This window comes from Lampetra fluviatilis, chromosome 11, assembly GCF_964198595.1.
Source record: "Lampetra fluviatilis chromosome 11, kcLamFluv1.1, whole genome shotgun sequence".
Classification (NCBI taxonomy): Eukaryota; Metazoa; Chordata; class Hyperoartia; order Petromyzontiformes; family Petromyzontidae; genus Lampetra; species Lampetra fluviatilis.
The window spans coordinates 10186907-10214044 of NC_136285.1; the positions used below are offsets into that span (position 1 = coordinate 10186907).

Below are 27138 nucleotides of genomic sequence, written 5' to 3' on the forward strand. Positions count from 1 at the left end.
TTCCTCCCCCGTTGAAGGAGAGCAGACCGCAGTGGTTTACTCTACGTTCCTTAGTTTCGGTTGCATGGCCACAATAGCACTGTGGCTTGTCTTTAATAATCCGTCTACTGATGTTATTACTTGTGTGTGTGTGTGCGGTATTTCCTGTGGTGTACAAAATTGAGCCTAATTTAGCTGTCAACAAGAAGGCAGTTTTTCACCATTTTCAGCCGTTTTCCTAAAACTGCCACGACACAATCATGTGCATGAGGAGAACGTTGTGAATCATGCCCTAGTGCATTTCCATAGCCCTGCGTAGCCGCACGTGCCATGATAACAGTTTGATGCTACGGATGCAACAGAAGTGCAATATACAAATCGAGTGCAAGATTTGCACTTGCAGTGGTTCGTGCACACAAACCCTCCACCAACCTGAGTGCGATTCCCAGTCATTGTCTAACATCGGTGAAGTATGTTCGAACAAATACCATGGCCGACATGGTGCAGAGAGAGGCCTTCCGATGGCTGTACGCGGTTCGCATTTAATATCATCGAGTGCAGCTGTACTGCATTTCCTTTCCTTTTTTTTCAAATTTGAGACGCAATAACAAGTCTACCCTGGGATCATATAACACAGTTGTCAGCACCACTGATGTCGGTCATGATCTTGCACAGGAAGTCCATCAGTCACGCCCAACGCCGGGAGGTGCAACATCAAATAAATGATGCACACACACAAGATGGTTTTCAGCCTACCGCAAGGATTTGCCACTCCCATTAAGATGCGCTCTTGCCAGAGGTGGTTAACTACATTGAACATCATTGGAACCTCATTTGCCAGTAAAAATATGATAGTTGTTTTTTTACCCTTCTATCTGGCAACAAAACTGACACCTTTTTTACAAGGAGCCTTTTGGCGTCATCTGGTCCAACCCATGTGAGACTAGGCTCTAAGGAAAGCTGTCTCGGGTGTGGACCAATCAACTTCAAGGACAGTGCACATTATCAGAGTTATGTTTTTTGTTTGCATTATGACTGCAGGTATTGTGGTCTATGTAAACATGACTCCTTGTAAAAAAATGTGTCAGTTTTGTTGCCAGATAGAAGGGTAAAAAACCAATTATCATACATTGAACATCACTGGGGACCTCTCACATATGCTGCTGTATGTATACAAAGATCTCCAATTTAGTCGTTATAGACTAAAGGGATATATAGCATAAGTTAAAAATTTAAGGCCGGAATGGCAAAGGAAGGTGTTGTCTGGCCAGCACTACATGCCTTTTCTGTCTTTTTCTCCCAAGTATTTATTACATACTGCACTGAACTACCACACTATACAGCACTGGACGTACAATACAACACATTTTGAATTTATACAGCGTCCACATATGTCTACGTCGCAAGATACAGAGACGGTGGGCAGATTTAGTATTTTATTAGGAGAGGCCAAAGACGGAGCCAATGCGTGTGTGTGTGTGTGTATGTAATGCACACGCAGACATTACTGCACATGCACGGACACCAAATATAGCGATCACGCACATTGTGTGCCGCCAGTTATTTCAACGCGTTCATGGAATTGCTGAAGTGTCGATGCACAAAGTGCGATCATCGTCGGCGGCTTGCGATTCGCGCGACGAGCGCAAGCCGCCCATGCTGGCTTATCTCGCTCGCTGCGCGCTTGCTCTAAAGATGCGTTACCTCCCCCCGCTTTGCCTCCCAAGCCTGGCAGCAGAGCCGGCCCAGCCACTAAGCGACCCTTGCAATTGCAAAGGGCCCCGTGGCCAGCAGAGGGCCCCCTAGAGTCACTGCTAGCGAGTGGGTGAAAAAAATCATACATCAAAGGGGCCTCCAACCAAATTTTGCTTAGGGCCCCCAAAGGTCTAGGGCCGGTTCTGCCTGGCAGGTACCACGCTCTTGTCGTGAGCGGCTTGAGAGCTCGGATTTAAAGGCGGGGGGGGCGGGGAAGTGCAGAATGATGTGCCGGGCGTACAGTGCGATGCTGTTACTGTACAAGCGTCCTCTTTTTAAGGGCTCTGCTTTTTTGCTGCTCCGAGGAAAAGTCCATTCGTGCGTGCGTCTAATGTGAGCGGCTTCCACGTGAAGCCGCTGGGTTTTTATATTCTTTATATTAAGTTCGCTTGCTTGCTTGCTTAGGACCGTGCGATTCTTTCGGTCGTTTTTTAACCCACTTCCCGTGATCCAATCGAGCTGACATTTTGCACACAGACTCGTTGTGCGTGACAATTAATGTTCGTGAAAAAAATGTCCAAAATTGTACACTTCTTAGGACTAAAATATTATATTTAATTACCAATTGCTTAATGGTGCAATGCAATCATCTGACCCATAGGTGGCAGCCATCTCAAGCCAGAGGACGAGAGGACTCTAGCCGCCACGCATATAAAGGATTTATAGTGAAAAACTTTGTTTTTACGGGTTATACTTATTTTTTTGTTCAGCGCTGCCGCCCGTGCTATTTGTTCCCTGCCGGATGCTTGCCTGGGAGTGAGGCTGCACATGCCTCCGTCGGAATCTCTTTCTGGTGGGGAGTGGTGGGGCGGTGATGGGACGCGCTCTGCGTTATGTGCCCGCCGAGATGGGTTCGTTTCCCGGCACGTGGCCTCCTGATTCTTCGCCAGCCCACGTTGATGAGTGTGGGGAAGTATGGCCAAACGACCCCCGTGACCTACGCCGGTGTAGGGAGTCATTTTCACAGTAGTGTACATTAATGACGAAGAGCTGTAAATTTTAAATCTCATCACCATTTTGGAGCAGTCAAAATTGATCAAGTTGAGCACATCAGAGAAGTATGTCACTTGTAGTTTAGGCAGAGGGTAACGCGATGACCTTGTTCATAAATATGACATTCTAAACATTCTCAGACAGTTTTACACCAACGCTGTTACCAATGTTGTTTTGTTTTCGTTCGTGTCAGTCAAAAAATGGCATTTGTTAATCTTGAAAGAGATCACACAGCACTCAAAGGGATATGGATTGACCGGTATCAACAATCTCTCGGAATAATTTTATGCAGTGATTTAATTCCGTGGTGTGTAATTAGTTTGTCAAAAAAAGAGAACAGCTCGATCAATACCAGCAAATGGATGCCCACAAGGATAGAGTGTTGTGATATATATAGCCGTGAAGAAAAATGTAATTTCCATGCTCAGAAATTCAAGTCTGTATACACGTTTCAGCATAAAATGTTAACCCAATATGTGATGCGACTATCAGATTTGCAATCAGTGTAAGATTGCAGTGCTATTTGAGAGTATGTTGCAGATGGAAACCTCATGCTATAAGTCCTTGAACAATAATGTTCACTCTTGTACAGCCACTCCAGCTCCTGATGTAGCTATGTGGGAGTTCATCTATTCCTTCAGTGTGCATATGGCTTCACCCGACATCCTCTGGTATTACACTTACTTGCTGCTTGCCAGAAATGTGTTTTTCACGGGTAGATGCTGATGTGCCTTCAATCGCCCCACCTCTCTCCATCCGGCAGTATAGATTGGCATACAGCACCGCAGGCGTGAAGTGTGGGTACTCTGACCTCTTCCAAAACATCTGGCCAGTCAAGCCAAGCCTGGAAGTCGCAGTCAAGTCAAAGTGATTTCCCGTTTTAATGAGCAGTCGGGGGCTGTATGTATGTTTGACTTCCTTCGCACCATACGTAGACAACATAAAAACTAAGTTCTAGAGAAATTAGTTTTCAGTCTAGATTTAAACGGCCGTCGTACTCATTTCCCATTTACAGCCCAGAGCCTGTGGTGCAAATCCCACCTTCCTATGGTGGCGACACGTCTTATCAATAGGACAACCACTGTCAATGAAGTGATATTCATTTTACTTACCCCTGAGGGATGATGGGCTGAGCCAGCCCCAATCTAGGATTTGAACTCAGAACCTTCCAATTGCAAGTCGCTTGCTCTACCACTGTGCCACCTGGCCAGACAGAACAGTGGCATGGCAGAGGAGGTCGAATGCGCTCTTGAGGAGCTGTCTATCCCTCGAGTGGAGGCCCTTTCCACAGCAGTGGTGTTCACAAGCTGCTGCAAGGCTTCACTTTTACCATTTACCGATGCCATCAAGTTTCACGTGTCATAAATTTACAAGCCTGGCCTTGGACGGCGTGAATATTTATTTGCGCTGCAGTTTATCTGCAGTATCAGTTTGGGGACACGTGGCAGGTTAAATCTTTGATCGGGTACCAGCAATCGGCCCCTGCAGATTGTTATCCATCGGTGATCTTCTTCTGCAGGACAATCCACAAATGTTTATATTGCCCAAAGGGATTGTGAGGGCACAATGCAATCATCCCCAGCAATAAACGGAGCGCGCCACGGCTATCCGGTCATTGCCGGGCTGCTCCACAGAGGCTGCTACTAATGTGCGTACTCACATGTTAGACGATGCGCAGCGGTGTGTTTATTTTCACGGCTTTATCAAATGTCCATTGCTTGTAATGGTGCGATGGTTAGCACACTGGACTTGCAATCCTACCCATGCCCTCCGTCCACCCAGCAGTATAAATGGGCCCACCACAAGTTAGCCGGTGGGTGAAAGCGTTGCGCAACGACCATCACTTCCAAGATGTTTGGACAGTGTAGGCCCATTATTGTTCAAGTTACCAGCAGTAACTTGAACAATAAGAGTAGGGCCTTACCTATATGCAGACGTTGCAGCAGCTGTCGTTGCTTTGCCGATGTCAGTTATGGGAGCCAAACAGATTTGGATAATTTTGCTAAAATGATCAACAAAAAATCAGCCCCCTATATTGCACAAATTTTTGCCCTTTACTGCACTTGATGAATGCTTCAAGAAGTGTTCCTGTTTGATGGTTTATGCACAGCAAGGCATTGAAGGGAGTTCACATTTCAGATATCACAGTGTGCTCAATACACGCTAATTACGAAGAAGATTAAATCCTATGAAAAGCAGTTATTTCATTCATCTCAAACTCATTGCAGGTCAAACTGAACATTTTATAGAAGAAGAATAAAAAATTGCGACGTTTCCCCTTAATGTCCGAGTGTTATGTAGTTGCCTATTTTTAATACTCCGATTACTTAAATGTATCCGATGTTCGTGAATAATATAGTGTCTTATAAAAGTAACATTTCAGAACTTGACTCTACCGAAAGAACCAACCCTTACTAGTTGGCTGTGTCGGGTGGTAGCGGGTTTGAACGACACATTTATATATTTACGCGATCTTACCCAAAAAAACCTCTTATGGAAGAATAATGCAAGTTAACAAAGTTACAAAAACTTTCACTTGACTCTTCTGAAGATTGAAATGTCTTGATCTATTATTTTTATATCTACGTGGCTTTACCGAAAGAACCAAAGAGTATGGATTCCTGCAGTCACGAAAGCTTCAAATCAACTATTCTAAACTAGCGATTGGCAATGTGGATCTGGAGCTAAATGCCAATGTCGAGGTCTGCTCACCATGACGAGAGGGCTTCGGGAGAAAGAGAAAGTGTCGTTTTGCTTTTCCTCCACCGTTAAAGGAGCACAGACGACAGTGGTTTCCATAGTTTGGGTTGCATGGCCGCAGTCACACTCGTAGCTTGTTTTTAAATTTCCAATCATGAAGGAGTTGTGCGCATCGGCCTGTTGATGTTCCAATGCAGTTGATGGTTCCACCCAGTGTCTCAGCCCGGTCACCAATGACTGCTTAAAAAAGACAATCCAATAAATGTCGTTATGCCCCTAATTTGGCTACTTTATATCTCTGATAATTAAATTATCGGTTTGCCTTTCATGCGATGGACATTACTCTCATACGTAGCGGGTGGGAAAGCGCTGCCTCCTGCTGTGTGTACCAGAAGTGACTTGCGAGGGATCTCAGAGGTAGCTTTGTGATATATATATCCATTCGCAGGGGCCGCCCTCCAACAAGGAATTGTTTCACTGCGCTGTGATACATCCAAACAGATCGTACCATCGGATTAAAATTGGTTTAAAAAAAGATCTACGAAAAATTATCAATACATCTTTTTGTCAGCTGATGATGATAAAATCTATTGCTCGATTCCGGATTGTTTATCGCCTAACAGCCAGCTCTGGAAACGAAATAGTTGAGCCACAGATGACCTTTGACTTGTTTGTTTGGTTTGCAAGAAGTTTGTTCAACCCTCCTGGCCAATTATACCCGTGAGGCACCGCGCTAGTCCTTCACAGCAGGCCTTGGCTGTGCACAGGGTTTTCATGGTTACACAAAAACAACAACAAATGATATGAGCAAAAACTTAGACTTTTATACTCTTTGGTTCTTTCAGTAAAGTCACGTAGGTATAAAATAAAATAAATCACGACCTTTCGAACGCAACACAAGCGCTTATGAGAGAAATTTCTCTCACTTGATACAGCTATCCTGCTGTGACTGTTCCACCAGAAGACGGAGGCTTGTGTTGCTTCTGAAACGTCGTGATTTTTTTTATTTTACTTTTATTAATTTAATTTTTTTACCTACGTGACTTTACCGAAATAACCTAAGAATATGAATCCTTGCAGTCACGAAAGCTTCAAATCTAGAATTACGTTCACAATGCCAGCTCGTGTGCTGGCTTTAAACGTATCGTGGTGCCGTTGTCGTCTGCAAAACTTGACGAGAGGTTAGACGTGTTTATTTTTCTAAAGTTCACTATCAATGCGTACACTGGGCACTCGGGAGATACGGTCATTGCAAATGTGGCTTGAGTGATGAATTTCAGAAAATAAATCAGCTGAAGATCACAATCACACCTTTTTATCGATTGTACCTAATGTCTTGGTGTGTGAACAACACCTGGGTAATGGGAGACCAGGGTACTGAGCAAATAATACAGAACGGTCAAATACAGAACACTCGCCTCTATACCAGGCGAGGTAGTTAACATTTCGCCACCGTAGCACCCATGCTCTGTCTCGCACGATCCGTTCTCACAGTCTCCCACCGCCCGCGTTGAGGTCTTCCTCTTGGTTGCTGGGCGGTTCGTGCAGACCCCTCCACAGTGCTTCAAGTTCAAGTTCATTTATTAGGTATAGCCCTGTGAGCCATTCGGCTCTTGAATCGGGTGCAACCGCAACAAATAAAAAACAAAAACATGAACAAAAAACATCTTAAAGTGAATATGTGACTAAGTGCAAACAGAAAATCCAAGAAAAGACAGCAAATATTGCAGAAAAAAAACCGTACACCAACGCTGTGTGCAAAAATCCCAGTGGGATGCAAGTCAAACAACCAACAACAACCACAAGACAACTTAGATTAAGGCCATCAGTCTAACTCTGTACTACAACAAACAAACATGGCTAAACCAATACACTTTTCGAAATCACCAAAATAAAGCTATGAAAGCAATGAAAAAGCAATCATAGGAACTGTGACGGAATTTTCACAATAAATAGCATAAACAACATGTGCTACACCCGTCCCGTAAACCGGCCCTCCCCAATCCTGCACACGCACGTGTCCTACTCAGCACAACCTTTTAATGCCTAATCACATCTACAACGTGAATTAAAATGTGTGTGTTTTAATAGTGATACTCGTTTTCAGAATCAGAATGTTTTTTTTATCCTGGAGAAATCCGATGAGCCATGAAGCTGTTTTTCACAGATGTCCAGTAGGGGGCGGGTCAAAAAGTTACAACAACAAACAATGCAAAAAACAGATAGGAGTGCAAAGTATAGGAGGGGCAAACAAAGAACAGAAAAATAAATACGTGAAATAGATCAAGCATATGAGCTCAAATTGCATAAGTACAACAAATCCCAAGCTTGGGCAAGGCAGCAAAACAACAGCAAAAAACAATCCCAGACCACATCAAGACAACACACAGTCCTTCAATAAAATTGCACATCAAAATTGAACGATCGATACACGGCGAAGGATGAAAGTTACAAATCACATTTGCAAATGCGGTTGTACGCAGCACTAATCTTCTGCTTCGGGATATTTTTTGGGAATGAAGATTTACCATGTTAAGGGGAGGACATAAGGTTGTTCCAAAACGTTGGTGCTGGGACGGCAAAGGCTTCGTCATCTAGAATGAGCAACTTTTTATGTTGTAGCAATTTGCCGCCATTAAAAACAGCTTCATTGGGCGAGCATATTTCCGCACACTCTTTGGTTTTTGGGTAAAGTCACGTAGGTAAAAAATAAATAAACGAAAAACAACTAAATTAAATGACGACGTTTCGGAGGCGGAAGCTTGTGTTGCCTCCGAAACGTCGTGATTTAATTTAGTTGTTTTTTCGTTTATTTATGTTTTACCTACGCGACTTTACCCAAAACCAAAGAGTGTACGTTTCGGAGGCGGAAGCTTGTGTTACCTCCGAAACGTCGTGATTTAATTTAGTTGTTTTTTCGTCTATTTATTTTTTACCTACGCGACTTTACCGAAAAAACCAAAGAGTATGAATCCTTGCAGTCACGAAAACTTCAAATCTAGAATATTTCCGCACGTTTATCACACACACACACACAGATACATAAATACCCGCCCGTCCCCTTGCGATTGCGCGCGGCGATTTTCATATTTCGCATTCATTTTACGCATTTGACTCGTGTGCTCCAGATTGCAACACAAGCTGCGCTGTCACACTGCACAGCTGAGTGTTCATCTTAGTGCCTGCTGTGGTTGAGAGCCGTAATTCTAAGGGTGAGTCGGGACCAAGAAAATTACCAGGTTTTAGGTGCCATTCTGTACCGAGTGTAAATTAGTGGCATTTGTCAACATAGCTGGCAGGGGTGTAATGCCAGTGTCCGAATTGTGCACCAGTCCTGGCAGGTGTCGTGTTTCTCTTTAATCAAAACGATTTTTTTCGTAAAAAAAATAATGCATCAGGCCTACGCCAAAACAGTCTTCACGTGTTGATAAAATCAAAGGGGTGTTATTGACACATGATCCGATGTGTTTCATGTTTAACTATCTTTCACAGGGTATAGGATTGGGGGGGGGGTGTTTATGCTTGGGGAAATTCTTCATCCAGCATTACATTTATCATGGTTGGTGGTGATGATGATCTAGATTCAAGTGAAATCATCCGTAATAATTATTTTCTTCATTTGATCAGGAAAAACTCACAGAGTCTTACGACTCACTCAGGAGGATCCTGCATTGGGATGTTTGGCCAGTTCCATGAATGAGCCTTTTGCTTCATGTGGAGGGGGAAGACTGAGTGCCGTGAGAAAATGTGTACATACGAGGGATGAACACTCAAAGGTCAGCATAGTTAGATTCAATAATACATTGCTTGACTGCCCTTTCCTACTCTTAGGTTTTTTTTCCGGTAAAGTCACGTAGGTAAAAAAAAAATAACAAATATAAATAATAATAGAAATAAAAATTATAAATCACGACGTTTCGGAGGCAACACAAGTCTCCGTCATCAGGTGGGACCGTCACAGCCAGATTTACTGTAACCAGTGAGGCAAAATTCCAAGGGACGAGCTCTTAAATACAAGTTAAGGGGGGAGGGGCTTATCTGAATGTGGTAGCCAATGAATGGAACGTGTTGGGGGGGGTGGGCGGGGCTAAAAGAGAACAACAGTAGTCCAAGTCGTACCCGGTGTTGGTTGACAATCCAAATACAAAAAAGGAGAGTACTGTTCAACGCTGGGGATGTCAACACTCGGTAAAGTAGAATAGTACCTGTCAAATAAGATGGTCCAAATGTGTGTAGTTAAGTCTTGTTGGCATGGTTAATAACATCTTTCCAATGATTACTCAGTATGTACCCATCATCACGGTTCAAGTTATGTCTGTGTTTGTATATCTGGATGGCTTCGTGTGCCATTTCCTTTACCACCTCGCAGCCAGAGCCTATAACCACCTGGTATTCAGAGGCAATATCTCTTCTAAGTACCAATCAGGCTTCACCATGTTTCGCTTCTGAGAGCAGATGCAATCATGAATAATTGGTCATAGGTGCACACATGTCATGTTTTGTGAGTATGTGTCTTGAAAAACACGATTTGCTTTGGAAGAAATATCTTAACAGTGTTGATGTTTGCATTGCGCATTGGGTTAGTGAGTTAGAAGCACAGGCAAGAGGTCACCTAGGCGAGCAATGGTATGAACTGACGACGTAGGTATCATACGTGCAATAGTAATAAATTATGTTTTATTATCTTCGATTTTTCCAGATACATTAATGCAGTCCGTGAAAAATGTGAAAAGCGTTAGCCACTTGCCACTGTGGCATTTAGCAATCTCGTGAGATTCCCATCTCTGATATAGGTAAGTCGTTGAACTGAGCCAGATGTGAAAATGTTTAAATCACGATATACAGCTCATAAGGTGAAAGCTAACCATCGTAAACATTAATTAACAGAAGGAAGTCCAGTTAGGAATTTCTGCATTACCTACTCCGATGCAATTGAACAGAAGTGGTCACAAATCCCATGCCTCTGAATTTGTCATTCAGTCTGATTTCTCCATTCTTTCCCCAAAAGAGTTAAAACCGTATAATTATTTGAGGGCTAATTGCCACATTCTTCATTTAATTTCAGTGTACAGAATATAATGACACATTAAAGCATTTTTGTCCTCTGAATGGCAGGATAGGCAAATGCGATGCAGCATATAAACCAAATAAGGAATTCTGCAACATTACCTGCCATTGTTGTTGGGAATTCCAGCAGTAAATATGTTGTGTGTGAGACCTTATGATGCCAATATCAAAGGAATAATAAAATCAAAGGACTATAGATCCCAGTGAGAGATGCAAATGAGCATTTCCTCTTGAAACAACTGAAACGCTTGTACGCTTCATTATAATAATTGCGCACTTTTTTCTGCACCAAAATCTTGCAGACATGAAAGAAGGTGCAATGTGCATGATTTATATTTGATGCACCATTTGTGCATTTTGTACAATCTCTGAAAAGAAAAATATATATATATAACGCTAAATTGTTGAATGTCTGCACATTCACTTCGGCCGTAGAGAAGCAATAACAATTCCGTAGTTTGTCGAAAAGCTTTGGGGCGGTTGAGGGTAGAGTGAAAATGGTCAGCCACGGGTTGGTGGCGACCGCAGACGCGTGTACAGTAACCCCTTGGTATTCCACGGGTGTTCTTCGGAGAAAAAAAACATCCTCACGTGAAGAAATGATCATGGCTACATCGTGACACAGCGCTGTTGTAAAGATATTTTCCCGAGACTCAATGTGCAATTCAAAGGCCTGTGTACATTTAAGACTGATAATCAGTTTCGAAAATAATATTTTTTTTCCGAAAATGTTCCTCCCACATTTGTTTATCCGTAAACGCAGTGTGACCTTAATTTTTTTAGAATAAGCCACGAAGCTTCAGCGGGCGGTCTTGCGGCCAGCTGCGTGCCAGTCTCGTAGCTTCTTCGTAAACAAAGGAAGGCCCTTGCTAAAATGAAAAGACACATTTGTTAAAAAAAAAAATCTCATGATGCGAGCGAGGGGGCGCACGCTGCCTTGGTGACTTAGCATCATCTTAGGCACCATTTCAAGTCTGCTGAGCAACGTAACACAGATGTCGGTTTAGCCCATTGTGATGAAACTTATGGGCCACCCAGCGTTCCGTGCATGGCTTTATGGTCCTTGAGTAAATAGCCCAAAAAAGTCTTGTTGATACCACCTAGTGTGGCAAATGCTTACCATGATTTTCTTTAATTAGTTTACTTCTAGATCACAAATATATATACATGATAGCAAGGTCACTGTTGTAACTGTTTCTGAGATATATTTTTGTAAAATAAGGGCACCATAGTCTCCATAAACATGGAACATTGGCATGTTTTTAAAACCATTAGCCAAACATTCCATGTTTACTGCGGTAGGTCACATAGAGAATACCGGTTTGAGTAGTAAAAACAAGAACGTATGTGACATGAAACATCCACGTAATATGACAATAAATATGGAGAGTGTATCAAACAGAGTATGTGCCAAGCGCACTAATCGCACCTCCAATTAGCACGGTTGGGTACGCACCGTGCGAAAGACATATACGTACAACTAAGCTTTCTGCCAAAGAGAGATACTGCCCAGTCGGATTACTGGTGGCGTTTACCACCACAGGTAGTGCCAACCCACCCCTTTGACTCATGCTCTATTCACAACTCGTGGCCTATGAATGAGCTCCGGACGGTTTCATCAGAGGCCACCGTATTGTGCTCGCTGTCGTGCCCTGCCGCAGGGATGCAAGTGCTGGAATGGAACCGAATCCCGCTGACCGGGAGGACGTTCGAGGAGGTGCAGAGCATCCTGAGCAGACACGACAAGGAGGTGGAGATCTGCGTCCGCCTGTACGTGCTGCCACCGTCTCGCGGCCCTCTCCGCGCTAGGGGCAGACGCGACGCACACTCGGCCTACGGGCCCAGTAGCTGGAGCCACTGGCAAAACATCATCTCTGGCCTGGGGTGATGAAGTCACTGCATGTTGCAGCAGCATGGCCAAAATAAACGTGTTTTTTTTTTTTGCAATCGCCAACGGCGATAGCACGTGTGGCCCTTTTGCCAAATCCACTCCTGGATGAGGGCCTTCCCCCATGTCGCGCGGGTCATTTGTTATGAGCGCGTTGACCATACTGCACCACGCTGGTCAGTGCGGAGGTCTATGAAGGCGGGGAGCATATACATCGAGTATAGTGCAGCACAGTAACGGATGTTACTTCGTTGCTCCGGCTGCTGACAATGTAGCCCTGCAGACAATCCACAAAGCCCTCTTGAATGCATGCTGGTCGGTAGCCCTTCGAAGCCGCTAGCCAGGATCCAACTCCACTTCCCACAAAGTGGCGTCCATTATATCAGCCCTGGAGAGATAAGGGCCAAAGTCAACCACGAATGGAACAGAGGAGGTGGAAATATATTCATATATATATTCGCTTTAGCACTTTAAAATATACACATGCACAGCAATACGCCTTGTATATAATGCTGCATATCTATCGGCTTTTTTGTATTACAAAAGGAACGGTCATTTTATTTATTACACGAAGAAACGCAATAAACTTTGGGCCTCGGTGTAGACTAATATCCACTGTGCCCGACCCAAGATGTTGTTGCCTTGAGGCTTACACAAGGATTGAGCAGCCTTCGAAGAAGATTAGAAAAGCTAAAACCTGGCAAGGAGTGTCGATCAATGTCTGTGCTGATGAAGGGTCCTTACACTGCGACGCTCTGGCACTCCCTCTGCCCGGCGGAGAGTTGTAAATGAGAGTGCGTTAAGAATCGGGTCATCCTTATTAACGGGGGCCGTCTGTAGTTATACCACGGAGGTAAATAACCCCAGATAGTTTAATGTAGTATTAGCATTTATTTATCGATGTTACAGGAGGTGTGTGTGTTAAATAACTGTATATTCAATGCTCTATAGTAGGGGTGGAGCAGTTCGTAGTGCAAATCGATGAACTTCAGTAATTCAAGGTCAATGTTTGATTAACGAATGAGTAATATTGTTTTACAGTGTATATATTGCAGTGAATGCTAGTGCCTCCTAAGTAGCTGCAGGGGTGATGTCAAACCATTGCGTGCAACATTTATGAAGCGGAATAACGTGTATCCTTACGCGATCCAAATCATACACCATGAGCTTAAGAATCGGAATTTATTTATTAATTCTTGCATGCTTCCACGCCTACTTTATGGCATTTATCTTGTGCGTCGAAGCAAATTATTTTTGTATTATTAAAAATATCTCGTGATATCCGAATTGGCTGCCCGCACGGCATTTTTACAGCAACAACAAAATCCCGTGACCTACTGAAAAGAGCAAAACAAAAACTTCCAGGGGTTAAAGGGAAGTTATCGTAATGTACTCGTTGTCTTAATCCCTGCAAAAATGCTGCACTCTTGAATGTTAATTCGGTGAGTGAGGAGCCATATTTTGTGGAAATCGCCTACATTGGAACAAAATAATGTGTGTAGATCTGTGTCCTCGGACAGGGACCTCAACATGCTCTCAGACCTGGAGAACCCTCAACGCCTAGAGCTGCAGGAATATTCCAGCTTGAGTAAGTAAGGTCTACGCATCATCTCACTGCCTCTTTGAGACTCTTTGTCAAAATCAGAGCCATAGCTTTTTTTTTACACTTGTGATACCCAGAGCCAATTGAGCAGGAGATCTTAAATGCTCATGAAATAATAATAGTTGTCCGACTCGCATTTAGACTTTATTAACGGAGGTGGTCTAAATTTGTTCCGTCGTATAGTTCTGGAACGCAAGTAAAGAGTGCTTGACCTGTCCAGTGGTGGATCGTCGTTCAGGGAGCCCGGTGGGGCCAGGTCCCACCAGTAAAAATAGAAAAAGGAGAAAACCTTAACGACACTTGCTAACTCATTACGAGGATGATAAACTGCAACTGTAGACCCCTCTCCCCTGCCTGCCACCCTCCACCCTCCCCATCCATCCCCCACTTCCCCTCCCCCTTCCTGCCCCCACCCCAGCAGGCCTCCCAGGGACCCACCAAAAAGAAAATTTACAATCCGCGCTGCCACCGCGAGCTGTGGGCAAATCCATATTTTATTTAGTGTCTGTACCTGGTGTGAGAACTATTAAAGTGATTATACGGTGTAATTTCCAGAACTTTAGTAATGGAAGACTTGGCTAGGCCCATTAATAGAGTTCTGCTCATTTGGCTGTGTATGGGAAGGATTCCCTTGAACAATGTGTCTGTTGGTCTGCTGTGCTGCCACTGTGGTGTCCTCTTTTTGAAACTTGTGTTCATTGTTGATTCTAAACATCAGTTCCTGAGACATACATGACCTACTTTTCTACCTTGCCACGCAGACCAATTTAATTCAAAATATCCAAAACCTGCCGTCAACCTTCGCATTAGAGAATACAAATTTAATAGCCAGAGTTCGTATACCGTACTGGATGAATCATCCAGAGTATACCGGAATGAATCATATTGACGATAGTTTTTTTTAGCTATACCGATAAAGAGAGAGTTGATGTCTTGAAAGCTAGCCGTGAAAGCAAAAGCAAATATGTATCGTCTCTGTGTATTCAATGCGCTCTTGAAAGGCCGGGCCTTGAGTCTAAAGGTGTCCCTTTGAGCAGTGGCAATTGTGGATCGAGGTCTCATCGTTGCCCCTGTGGCTTTTGCTGTTAAGCAAACAAAAAGGACTCTGGCCGATGTGGAAAAACCCTGTCAACTGCCCTCATTCTATTGATTGGCTTTGAATTACATCTGGGGAAAGGAGCCTCCTACTCTTTCTCCTCATCGCTTTTTTGCTACAATTGGCCTGCAGTGACTGGTAGATTTGTGTGGCAAAATTCTAGAAATGGCATGTGGTAATGATGAATTATGGAATCGCTTTTATTACAGATTAAAGGTGTTTTTAATAGTTTCTTGCCAGACAAAAAATATTTTCACTTTTATGAATTTAAAATGCCTTCAGTTTTCATCAAAATATTTTTTACTCATGATGTGCTTTATTTGCTTATGTCATGAAATATTCTTTTTTTATGAAAGGATGGAAATAAAATGAGTTAAATATTGTATGCAGTGTTTTCTATTCAAAAAGTAATTGACAAATGGCATACATATTCCCCGTTCCTATTCGTGATAACTTACAATAAATAACCCTCACCTTGTGCAAAAATCACACTTTGTATTAAAATACTACACCACGTGTCCCAAATGTATGTACTGTATGTTGAATTTCTTTCGCACCACGCAAAGCCAACTGTACTAGTTGGAGGTGCGGGGGAAGGACAACAAACTAAACACAAAAAGCAGTTCTATAGAAATGAATTATCACCCGAACACCATGTCAAAACCAAAAATCAAACTTGCACTTGCAAAAGATTAAGTGGTTATATTGAATAAGGTCTGTGCAATTATACCATTAAATGAATCAGCTATGAGTGTGAGTTGCTAATAAGAGAGAGAGATCACTTACTCTTTGGTTCTTTCAGTAAAGTCACGTAGAAATAGATTAAATTAATTTCTACGTGACATTACCGAAAGAACCAAAGAGTAATTCCTGCAGTCACGAAAGCTTCGAATCTAGCTTAGAGATCACTTAGTCATTCGTACTCTCAACTCTCTCAGAGTCAAATCAGACTCTCAAACGCATGTTAATTACAACTCTTTTGTATAACCCAAAGCAGTAATTCAGAGCGGTATCACGCCGTGTTTGGCACCCACCTTTTCACAAAGGCGGGCCACGATTGTTACTTCAATGTGCGACTGGGCTCGACTGTTGAGCGTACCTGAAGGCGTGGTTGGCAAGGGCCATCTTACAGAGACAAACTGAAAGGTTCTAGATTTGAAGCTTTCGTGACTGCAAGGATTCATATTGTTAGGTTTTTTCGGTAAAGTCACGTAGGTAAAAAATTAAAATTAATAAAAGTAAAATTAAAATAAAAAAAATCACGACGTTTCGGAGGCAACACAAGCTTCCGTCTTCAGGTGGAACAGCTATCGTGCTGTGACGGTTCCACCTGAAGACGGAAGCTTGTGTTCCCTCCGAAACGTCGTAATTTTTATTTTATTTTAATTTTACTTTTATTCATTAACATTTTTTACTTACGTGACTTTACCGAAAAAACCTAAGAATATAGATTGAAAGGTGGTTGGAGGGGGAGGGGAGAAGCAGCTTCAAAGCCACGAACCATGCTGCGTTTGGTTCACAGCATCGCAGCGCCAGAGGTCACCGGGCGTGGACCCCAAGCAGCTCGCGTACGAGCTGCGCAAAGTGGCGCAGTGTGCGGGAGGAGCAGCCGGAGCCACGGCGCAGATGGACGGCAAGACCTTGATCGTCATCGGCACGGCCACACCCGTGGCCACGACGCAGCAGCATCTACGGGACGGCCTGTCAGCCACGTCGAGCCCCAGCCGACCTGCCTCGCCCGCCAGCGGCAGCAAGAAGCGCCACTCCAAGGCCAGTGGCTACCTCTTGTCTCCCGTCTCTACTCGTGTGGCCTCTCGCCTGTGGCATGATCCACAATGCTAGCCTCACCTGTGGCATGATCCACCCTATTCTTAGGTTTTTTCGGTAAAGTCACGTAGGTAAAACATTTAAATTAATAAAAGTAAAATAAAATAAAAATCACGACGTTTCGGAGGCAACACAAGCTTCCGTCTTCAGGTGGAACCGTCACAACACGCTTGCTGTATCAAGTAAATGAGAAATTCCAAGAGTTCCGACCTTGTATATATACTGGTTGAGGGAGGAGGAGCCAGGGTAGGCCCCTGGATAGGAGTTTTTTTATTATTATTTTACTTTGATTAATTAAATTTTTTTACCTACGTGACTTTACCGAAAAGACCTAAGAATATGAATCCTTGCAGTCACGAAAGCTTCAAATCTAGAATGATCCACCCTGCCAGTCTCACCTGTGGCGTGATGCACCCAGCTAGTTGTACCTGTGCATGCGTGTGCGCGCGTGCATGCGTATTTGTCCCAATGGACAGATGCTCCGCGAACAGCACCTGCCACAACGATATGTGTAGGCTATGCAGGGGATCGTTGTCTTTGTGAGTTTGCATGCTCCGGCCTTCACCGGTGCTCGCTAATAGCACTTGCCCCCGACATTCTGCGCAAAACTACTTGATTCCCAGCTTGCTGGATCTCATCCGCTGTTTGAATTGTGCTTTTGCGTTGTCGTCAGGGCTTAATGTGAGACTTTGACCACACTCGGTAGCGTGGTCTTGAATTTCCAAGCTGGGTGGGGAGGGTCGGAGATGAGTGGGGGTAGGGGGCTTTCACCCTATTACTGCCTGACGTGGGCACGGAGGAATAATGGGCCTTAGCCCCCCCCCCCACCGACTAAAAATCCATGCATTAGATCGGTACAACCCCGGCTGATGTCATTTTTTTACGGGGAAAAATTGTCTGTGTTGTAATAAACATTGCCTTTTTTTTCCACCACCACTAGCTATGATGCATTAAAAATGTACCACCACGCTATAAATAGCGGGAGCTATAAAACAACCAAAAATATTTTATCGTGACGCGAGGCAGGGATTCGAGCCGGCGTCGTTGCCACATTAACGTCGCCCGCCCGGTGTCCCATCCCTCGGGCGACACAGCGCCTCCACGCAGACGGCGCTGATTTGTCCCTGCGTAACAACACTGGCAGGGTCGAGCCAGCTATGCCCCCATCGCCATCCTCCTCCCGACCCCTTCACTCCCTCACCGCTGCCCACTTGCAAAACGGTGGCATCATCCATTTGTCAAGGCGCTCTTCCCCCTCCAACCCAGCTTAAATATACGCTCCAAGCCTGGTGGTGTTTCATTCAGACGCTGCCTTTCCGACAGACCTGTTCTTCACCTGAGGACGGCTGCTTGCGTTGTGGCCGAAACGTCGTGAGAATTATTTCATTATGTTTTATTTTTATTATTTTATTATTTCCCTTCTACGTGACTTTACCGAAAGAACCAAGAAGATCATCCAGGCCGCTTGGATGATATTCACTTGCTCCGCCACCGGGCTCACAGCGCCGTGAAAGGGCAGTCCCAAGTGGTGTTTGCATGACGTTGATATCCTTCAACGTCATATATTTACTCAACCTGCCTTTACATGGATATCAAAGTCTTGCACCATATCAAGTGCGTTTATTTTTTGCGAAATAAAAATGAGCCATTGGTCATGAATTATCAGGCTTGTTACGCGTTAAATTTAACCCAAGTGGATGTCACCTTGCTGCTGACAGATCCTCAAAATGCGATTCCTTTCATGTGCTGGTTCTGTTCTATGTGTTTACCATCGAGAAGAGAGTTGAGTGGGGACTATGTGTAACGTTGCATACGTTTAGAAAATAAAGATATTCCTTTTGCATGGAAAAATTACAACTTTGGGAGCCTCTCTTTGTCATGGAGTCAAATGTTCATAGGTCTGACGTGGTTGACGCCTTTTTTTTAAAGGAATGCATAAAGTTGGTTGATAGAAATATATTTTTGTTTTCCTTGATCTTGTGGAGGAGAATAGCTTTCACTTCACAAATCTGTGCCCTCTTATCTACGGCAGAACGTCCGCAACGAGATATCCCACACTTGTGTGGCCACGGTGGCTGCAATATCACCGCACGCACTGTTCCCTCCGTGTTCTGTGAGCAGCAAGTGGTTTTGGACTGCCAGAGTTTTACCACCTTTAGCACAGCCGGATTGTTTCATCCGTGGATCTGAAATCTCTGATTAATACACTCGGGAAGCGATGTCACATCACGCTGCCATTTTTTTCCCGCGAGCACGTTGCCTCCGACAACGTGCAGTCTTAAAATATCCACGGGAATATTGGCAGGGTCCCAATTGCTGGGCATACAACACCGTGTTGTTTGTCATCGGTCATGACGGTGATCTGTCAGCCTGCATGTTGACTTGTGTGCTCATATCATGTGCTGCATTTAATTCATAGGCTGTGTATACGCTGTGAGTTAATGTAAACAATAAACTTTTTACGAACACATTTTTTTAAGTTTTGATATTTAAAGACTTATGAGCTGGGAACTATAGTGTTAGTTCTTACATAGCCATTTCATAGTGGTTTATCAGTGAATGTATGCATCATGAATAATTAAAAACAAAACAATAATTCGAAGATTCCGCTTTAATTATTTACTTCATGGACCACATCAGAGAACAACGTTTAAATTACGTGTTGAACCAATTTTAATTATATTGTTCCAATGGCATTTCTATTTATTTATATGCCATTGACGTTTTGTGTAGATCGCATCACACAATTTTGTATTCTTATGCATTCTCTGATGCACAGCAGAGACATCAAACTGGTGAAGAAATGTAACTTTTTCAAATCTGCAATGTTACAAAGTATTTTTTTCTTCTGACTGATAATGGATGGAGATTGTTATTTCTTCAGTGAAATGTTTTATTGTTCTATTTGATTGCAACAGATCGAAGCTACAAAACCTTCTCATCCAATTACTGGGGAGATTCAGGTAATCGTTTTTTTAAACACTTTTTTATATCCATTCGTATTGAATTCCATGCTACATTTTGCTCTGTGCCTATTCGTGGCAAAGTGCAATAACCAAAATGTGTTACATGCTATAAAACCCATTTTTGTGTGTGTGCCGTGTGCTCGCAGGAGCGTACAATGAGATTCACGTTTGGTGACCTCATGCCCTTTGCCCTCTCCTTGGCCCATAAAATCTAAAATGTTCAATAAAAACTCTTTACTTTTCATTTACTTTATTTTGTACCTTTCTTATGCTGTAAATCTAAAATTTTAAATAAAAACTCTTTACTTTTAATTACTTTATTTTATGTACTACTTACAATTCTTATGCTGTAAATCTAAAATGTAAAATAAACTCTTTACTTTTCTTCTTCTTGGTTCTTTCGGCTGCTTGCGTTGTGGCCGAAACGTCGTGAGAATTATTTTATTATGTTTTATTTGTATTATTTTATTATTTCCCTTCTACGTGACTTTACCGAAAGAACCAAGAAGATGAATCCCTGCAGTCACGAAAGCTTTAAATCGAAATCTTTACTTTTCATTTACTTTATTTTTACCTTTCTTATGCTGTAAATCTAAAATAAAAACTCTTTACTTTTCACTTACTTTATTTTTTGTACTACTTACCATTCCTATGCTGTTCATTGTGCACGGTTGCAATTTACTTTGCCCAGTCGACGTCGGCCGCGGAGGGCGTAATGTGCACCGATGCCCACTTTATCGAGGGCGATATTGGCACATAAAATGAAGATTGATTGATTGATGATTGTCTCCACCGTGCAGCTGCAAATGAGCTTTGACCGCCACTCGGGAAACCTCATCATTCACGTCCTGCAAGCGCGGGGCTTGGCACCACGTGACAACAACGGCTTCTCGGACCCTTTCGTCAAGGTGTACCTCCTACCGGGGCGCGGGTGAGTCTTATCGGCCGCCCGTTGCAAAATACACTCGGCCAAGGCATGAACACGTGACCCCCCCCCACCATGTAAAACTGAATGCCCTCACAAGGGGAAAAGCGGTTGGTCCTGGTAGATGTTACGTGTAGTGCGCTCCCTGCCTCCGCTCGTAATGAATTCGTGTGACACTTCGAAAGAGAGAGCGATGGGAATTAATATTGCATGCGGGGTACCTTTGCGATGTGTGATTGCTGCTTGACCCCTCTGTCACCCACAAAGACGAGGCAATAAGGGTGAGGATATAATTCCGCCGTCTAGCCTGCTAGGAATATATTAAACAAAAAAGAGAGTCGTGAAACTCTTTTGCCGTTTAAGATTTTTCTTCCCAGTAGTTTTTTTTTTTTACAGAGCTCAGCTCCGTTATCTCGAATCTTCAAATCCACAGGGCAAAGATCTGCAGATTACTCAAGACACACTTTGAGTCAGTGCATGTGTCGTCTCAGCATAGGTGAATGCATGCTGCGCTGCACTGCTGCCTCACATGAAATCAAACACAGCCGCAAGCATCTCATGCTTTGTTCATTGTCTGAGCCGAAGTGCCCGGGTTTGTAAATGTGGCTCTATTTTATTAATGTGTCTATATCTTGCTTTCCCCAATGGAAGTCTGTACGGATTACGCATTGGCAGATCAATGTGGTCACTCATGTAATTAGGTATTTCCATTCCCATTATTTGTCCTAATTATCGATGACAATGGTAATTATTGCAGTAAATTCCATCATGATTATGACCTGTAATCTTTCCTTCATTCTGCCAAAAAGCCATCTGTGGAATAACAATGTATGGCACATGTGTCATTAAATAAACGCTTGTAATTATACTGAGACGCAGCATGTGGAATACACATCTTGGAGAGAATATGCAGGTTATATGTGTGTACGTATGTTGTATTGTTTATGTCTGTACGTACATAGCCAACCGTGCTAATCGGAGGTGTTGGGGGAAATACAACGAACTACACGCAAAAAAGCAGTTCTACAGAAATGAGTATTCAATCTCGATTTAAAAGTGCATAGCTCCAGTGGCTTCGTAATATCAGAAGGAAGAGCATTCCAGATGGCCGCAGAAGCGCATCTGAAAGTGTGCGACGCAGTGAGCGTCTTTGTTTGACGGTTAGCCAAAAGCCGCTGTGAGGATGGCCGTAGTTCACATGATGGTGTATGCTCCTTGACGAGATCTGCAAGGTATTCCGGTTAGAGACATGCTGATGATTAATAAAATGAAGGGGGCTTGGGCAAGACTTGTCGTAAGAAGGCGTGATGGCCAATGGTCGGCATCAATGATGGAGTGGCAGCCGAAGGGGGAGGACACTTCCAGAGAGAACGTTCGCCGGGAAGATGGAGCAAAGAGGTCATCTGGCATGCAGGAGTCAGATGGATTGTTTTATTGTGAGATTGTGAAAGATGATGACGTCCTGGGGGAGGCCTTTGACCACCACTGGAGAGACTATGGAGCTGATGACGATGATGAATGATTCGGAGCCATTGCGTTTCTCCATTGGCTTGTCAGACAGCTGCAAGACGCAACCGTTTCTCCCTCTGCGTTTTCAGGTCACGGTCTCTTATGGGTGCTAACGACTGGGGTTAGTGCGTGGCGAGGGCTGGATGCTGTGCAATGAAAGTTTAACGAGGCACCAAGGGAAGAGGCCTGTGATGATAGCTGATGATGACGAGTGTGTTGTTATAGTCAGCCGTTTTCATTTTAGTTCTGTTTAACCAGAAGTTATGAACTAAAGAGTATGGATCCCTGCAGTCACGAAAACTTCAAATCTAGACAGAAGTTTTGACTCTACATGAATTTTAATCATCATTTCACGTAGTATTCCACCTTTTCTAGTATTCCCTTTCTCTCGGTCATACTCGTCTGAACGTCATCGCCTCTAGACGGCACACTGCGATTCACTCTTCGAATGAGACCGCGCTGAGGCTAACGCTATTTTTTTGCCACGTTAGTATAATCTCATTGATAATTGTTTTTTACCCTTCTATCTGGCAACAAAACTGACACCTTTTTTACAAGGAGTCATGTTTACATAGACCACAATACCTGCAGTCATAATGCAAACAAAAAACATAACTCTGATAATGTATGCACTGTCCTTGAAGTTGATTGGTCCACACCCGAGACAGCTTTCCTGAGAGCCTAGTCTCACATGGGTTGGACCAAATGACGCCGAAAGGCGCACAACTCAAAGACAATGCACCATCAGAGTATGAGAGCTCGGGGTAAGCATTTACACCATTGGAACCTCATTTGCCAGTAAAAATATGATAATTGTTTTTTTACTCTTCTATCTGGCAACAAAACTGACACCTTTTTTAGACGTCATCTGGTCTAACCCATGTGAGACTAGGCTCTAAGGAAAGCTGTCTCGGGTGTGGACCAATCAACTTCAAGGACAGTGCACATTATCAGAGTTATGTTTTTTGTTTGCATTATGACTGCAGGTATTGTTGTCTATGTAACATGACTCCTTGTAAAAAAAAAAGGTGTCAGTTTTGTTACCAGATAGAAGGGTAAAAAAACAATTATCATATTTTTACTGGCAAATGAGGTTCCAATGGTATAATCTAATTGTCAAATGTCTGGAACCTGTTTGGAAGCCACGTGCAAGAAAGTCCACGCAATGTGTGAGTGTGCAGCTGTACTCACTTTGCCTTGTTTGTGTGTGTCCCTGTCTCACCAGTGGAAAGTGTCCTCTCTCGAACTTGTTTCTCTGCTTGTCTGTGCCCTGATGCTTTGATGTGTTTATATTTTTGCTTGCCCTGTGCAATCTGGGATATGCAGTCAAGTTATGGTTGTCCAAAATGCCAGGTATTGTTTGTTTCTCCTTTTCATAATATTCTCAATCTGTTTGCCCTTGCGTGTTTGCATGTGTTGGTATATACACTGTACTGTATATATATCTGTTAATCCAAGGCCAATTACGTAATAATTTGGTTAGAGTTGTGAGGGTTCCGTCACATTTGCTGACTGTTATTGAGTTCAGCTTATCAGTGGACAGGCGTGTGTAAAGCCACAGCCTGGCTTCAAAATTGTTTGTAGCATGAGCCAAATAGAATGCGTGTTGTCCCGCGGTTCTTTCCGACATCCCATGCAGGGGCAGCCCGTCCATATAGGCGAACTGGATGGTCGCCTAGGGCACCAAGTTAAGTGGGGGCGCCAAATTCTAGGGGGGGAAATACGAATAAAAAAATACAAATAAAATAACGAAGATGTCATTATTTCAATTCCCGTGCGCGTACAAAGGGAATATAAATTCTTATAAATTTCTCAACATTTATGATAATTTTTTGGTTGGACAGAGGGATGGACGGGAAAACCGAATAATGATGCCTTTGTTTAAAAAGAAATCCGCTTAAAAAACATTAAACGGAATATAGGGGAAAAATGTTTCCCAGTTTACCAAAAAACCTCAGCCTGGATCTGCCCTTGGGGTTTGAGGGTGGGAGCGCCGATTGCGTGGTTCGCCGTGAGGGCGCCAGTTGCTGGCAGATCCTCTAGGGCCGCCCCTGCTCCCATGACTACGAGTGACTGGGCTTTCATCAGATAGAGCAGTTTCGAGATGAAACCATCGTAAGAGCGATACCACTCATTTTAATTTTACAATATTCCACTGAATGTAACTCACCTGTGCTTTAACAAAGAAAAACACATGTTCTGGTGGCATGGTGAGTGAGCACGCTGGACTCGTAATCCAGAGGTCGCCAGTTCAATTCGATCTTCCAGCCCGACAGTATGAAACAATGTAAAACTTCCTTAAATTTCTTCCCCCTACTTTTGTCCACCCAACAGTATAAATGGAGCACACGCAACAGTTGGTTGATTGGCAGGTCACGTGTGGTGGAGTAAAGTGTGGGGACTCCAGCCTCTTCAAAAATATATCCGCCCAGCATGACAGAATACGTGAACACCCTCCAGGGAAGGGCCTCGAAAGCAGTGGTTCCCCAAAGTGTGTGGTCCCTAGACCACCAGCGGTTCGCCACGGTACTCCAAGTGGTCTAACATTAACTAATATTGTACTTATGATAATTAATAAAAAAAATGAAGTTTGTTAATTTATATTCTTGGGTTTTTTCGGTAAAGTCACGTAGGTAAAAAAATAAAATTAATAAAAGTAAAATAAAAAATAAAATAAAAATCACGACGTTTCGGAGGCAACACAAGCTTCCATCTTCAGGTGGGATCATCACAGCACGATAGCTGTATCAAGTATTGCCTCCGAAACGTCGTGATTTTTATTTTATTTTTTATTTTACTTTTTTTAATTTACATTTTTTTCCTACGTGACTTTACCGAAAAAACCCTAAGAATATGAATCCTTGCATTCACGAAAGCTTCAAATCTAGAATTAGGTAATTTACCCTAATTAGACTACCCCAGCCATAATATCGAAATGACCCCCACCCCCTTTTAAAAAAAAAATAACGTAATAGCTCCATGAAAAATATATATTTTCCGGTAATTACATTTATTTTGTATTACTGGTGTTTAGACAGGAAAGTGAATGCGTTTTGTCATCAGGGGTGGGGGGGGGGGGTGGTCCGCGGAAATGTTTTGCGTCGGCAGAGTGGACCAGCGGGGCCGAAAAAGATTTTGCGATACACTGCCCTTAGAGCATCATCTTCTTGCGATTACGGGCTTACTGACAGCAGTGGCGTGATACAAGCCATTGGCGAGCTGCACCTGTAGCTTGTACCCGACTCACAACGGTGCGTTAGGTTGAAAACTCACCTTTGCCACTTGCGCCACGGTCTTTTGTGTTGTTGTTGTTGTTGTTTCAGTCGAAACTGCATGAGGCGTTCGGACATTTTTTTGATAGGTTTGAACGTATTGCAGTCGGCGCTGGATATTATCACATCTATTGTAAGCACAGTTGTCATCTCAGCAACGCATCCTTACATCACACCCGGTGGGCAGAAGACAAAGATGGGACACTTCTGAGACGAGCACGCTTCAGATATGAGCACACTTGGCCTTGCTCCCTCCCAAGGGGGTGTGCTTATATCCAGCTTCTACCACATCACAAACGACAGAACCGTGCAGGGGATGCTGGTTTGGCCTTGACCCTGCGACCTCTCCGTTAACTACAGCTGGAGATTAAAAATCAGTAGCACGACCCGGCGCTGAGAATGCTCGCAGATCGCTTGGCACCGATCAAACGACAGCACCGGCCTGGCTTTGGACGCTCTTTGCAAAGTGTCGCTGCTGGAAGGGAGGCCGCGATTGGCCATAGTCCAGCGCCGGTAGCAAGAAGAATATTGAGCACAATGAGCGGGGTTGCCGGGTGAGCGTAGGGTTATCAACCACCGCAGGCTACTAACCCCCATGACACATGATGACTTTGGCCCTACGTTTGGCTTGGTTTTGCACTTGTCCAGGCAATGGCTCAGTTCTGGGGTAATATTAATGGGGGGGGGGAGGGTGTGAATGTGAAAGTGTCAGAGTTTTGGAGGAGCATCCCTACATGTGCATGCATTTAAATTGACAGCGTGCCTTTTGGAGGGAATGGCTGTAAACCTTTTTAGCCGAAATACCGTGCCATTTACACAAAAATAACCCGTAATTGAGCCCAGAGATTTAAGTCAGGTAAAAAGTGAAATGTGTCTTTTCGTATGACACCATACTGAGCAGGCTAATGGGTTTTTTTTTTACCAATTGCCTCAGCCTATGTTTTCCTGTCTTCTTTGATTAATAAAAAGATGTATCCGTTAGCATTTCTCCAGTTTGCATGCAGAGAAAAAAATATATTAGTCTGAGAGATTGCTTTATTTGTTTACTATAGTGGTAGGGAGTGGCGTGATTTTGTGAAAATGTATGTCATGTGGGGCATTAACTGCTCGGCGTAGTCTGTGAGATTATGGGGAAATTTGAACCATTTCGAGATACGTTCGAGTGTCTGCCGTTATACGCATGGGTGTGTGCGTGTTTCAATTACCTCTCAGCAATGCACAGGTTATAAAGGGCAACAGTGAGGATAATGGATTGTAGATTATAATGATCTTATTAATGCTACGATGATCGTGCTGATTATCATATTCGTTAGCATGATAAAGGTCATTGTAAAATGTGAAATTGACGCACGGGGCTTGTATTGTACTAGTTAATCATGATGGAACCTCATTGCTCGAAACTGCGTTTCATTTTAGAGTTGAATTTGTACATTGGGAGCTCTCTTGCTTTCACCCCTTGGAAGAATGCACATATTTGTCTACAACATTTGGCATCTGGGTGAGGTTAATTAATTGATTGACATCTTCCAAAGGGTAGCGCTTGCCAGCTGCGTAGCCG

General features: G+C 43.5%; 1 protein-coding gene across 6 annotated transcripts in view; it reads left to right on the forward strand.

Moving 5' to 3' along the window:
* Window positions 1–27138, forward strand: part of PCLO (piccolo presynaptic cytomatrix protein) — a 192046-nt gene that overhangs the window by 126397 nt on the left and 38511 nt on the right. For 4 of the 6 annotated variants that reach the window (XM_078860930.1, XM_078860933.1, XM_078860934.1 and 1 more), the window contains 6 exons: window positions 12156–12264; window positions 13885–13970; window positions 16604–16851; window positions 19827–19871; window positions 20675–20805; window positions 23635–23661. In XM_078860930.1, the coding sequence (XP_078717056.1) occupies window positions 12156–12264; window positions 13885–13970; window positions 16604–16851; window positions 19827–19871; window positions 20675–20805; window positions 23635–23661 (646 nt within the window). The remainder of the gene's footprint in view (window positions 1–12155; window positions 12265–13884; window positions 13971–16603; window positions 16852–19826; window positions 19872–20674; window positions 20806–23634; window positions 23662–27138) is intronic. The other 2 variants (XM_078860931.1, XM_078860932.1) reach the window with 2 other exon arrangements.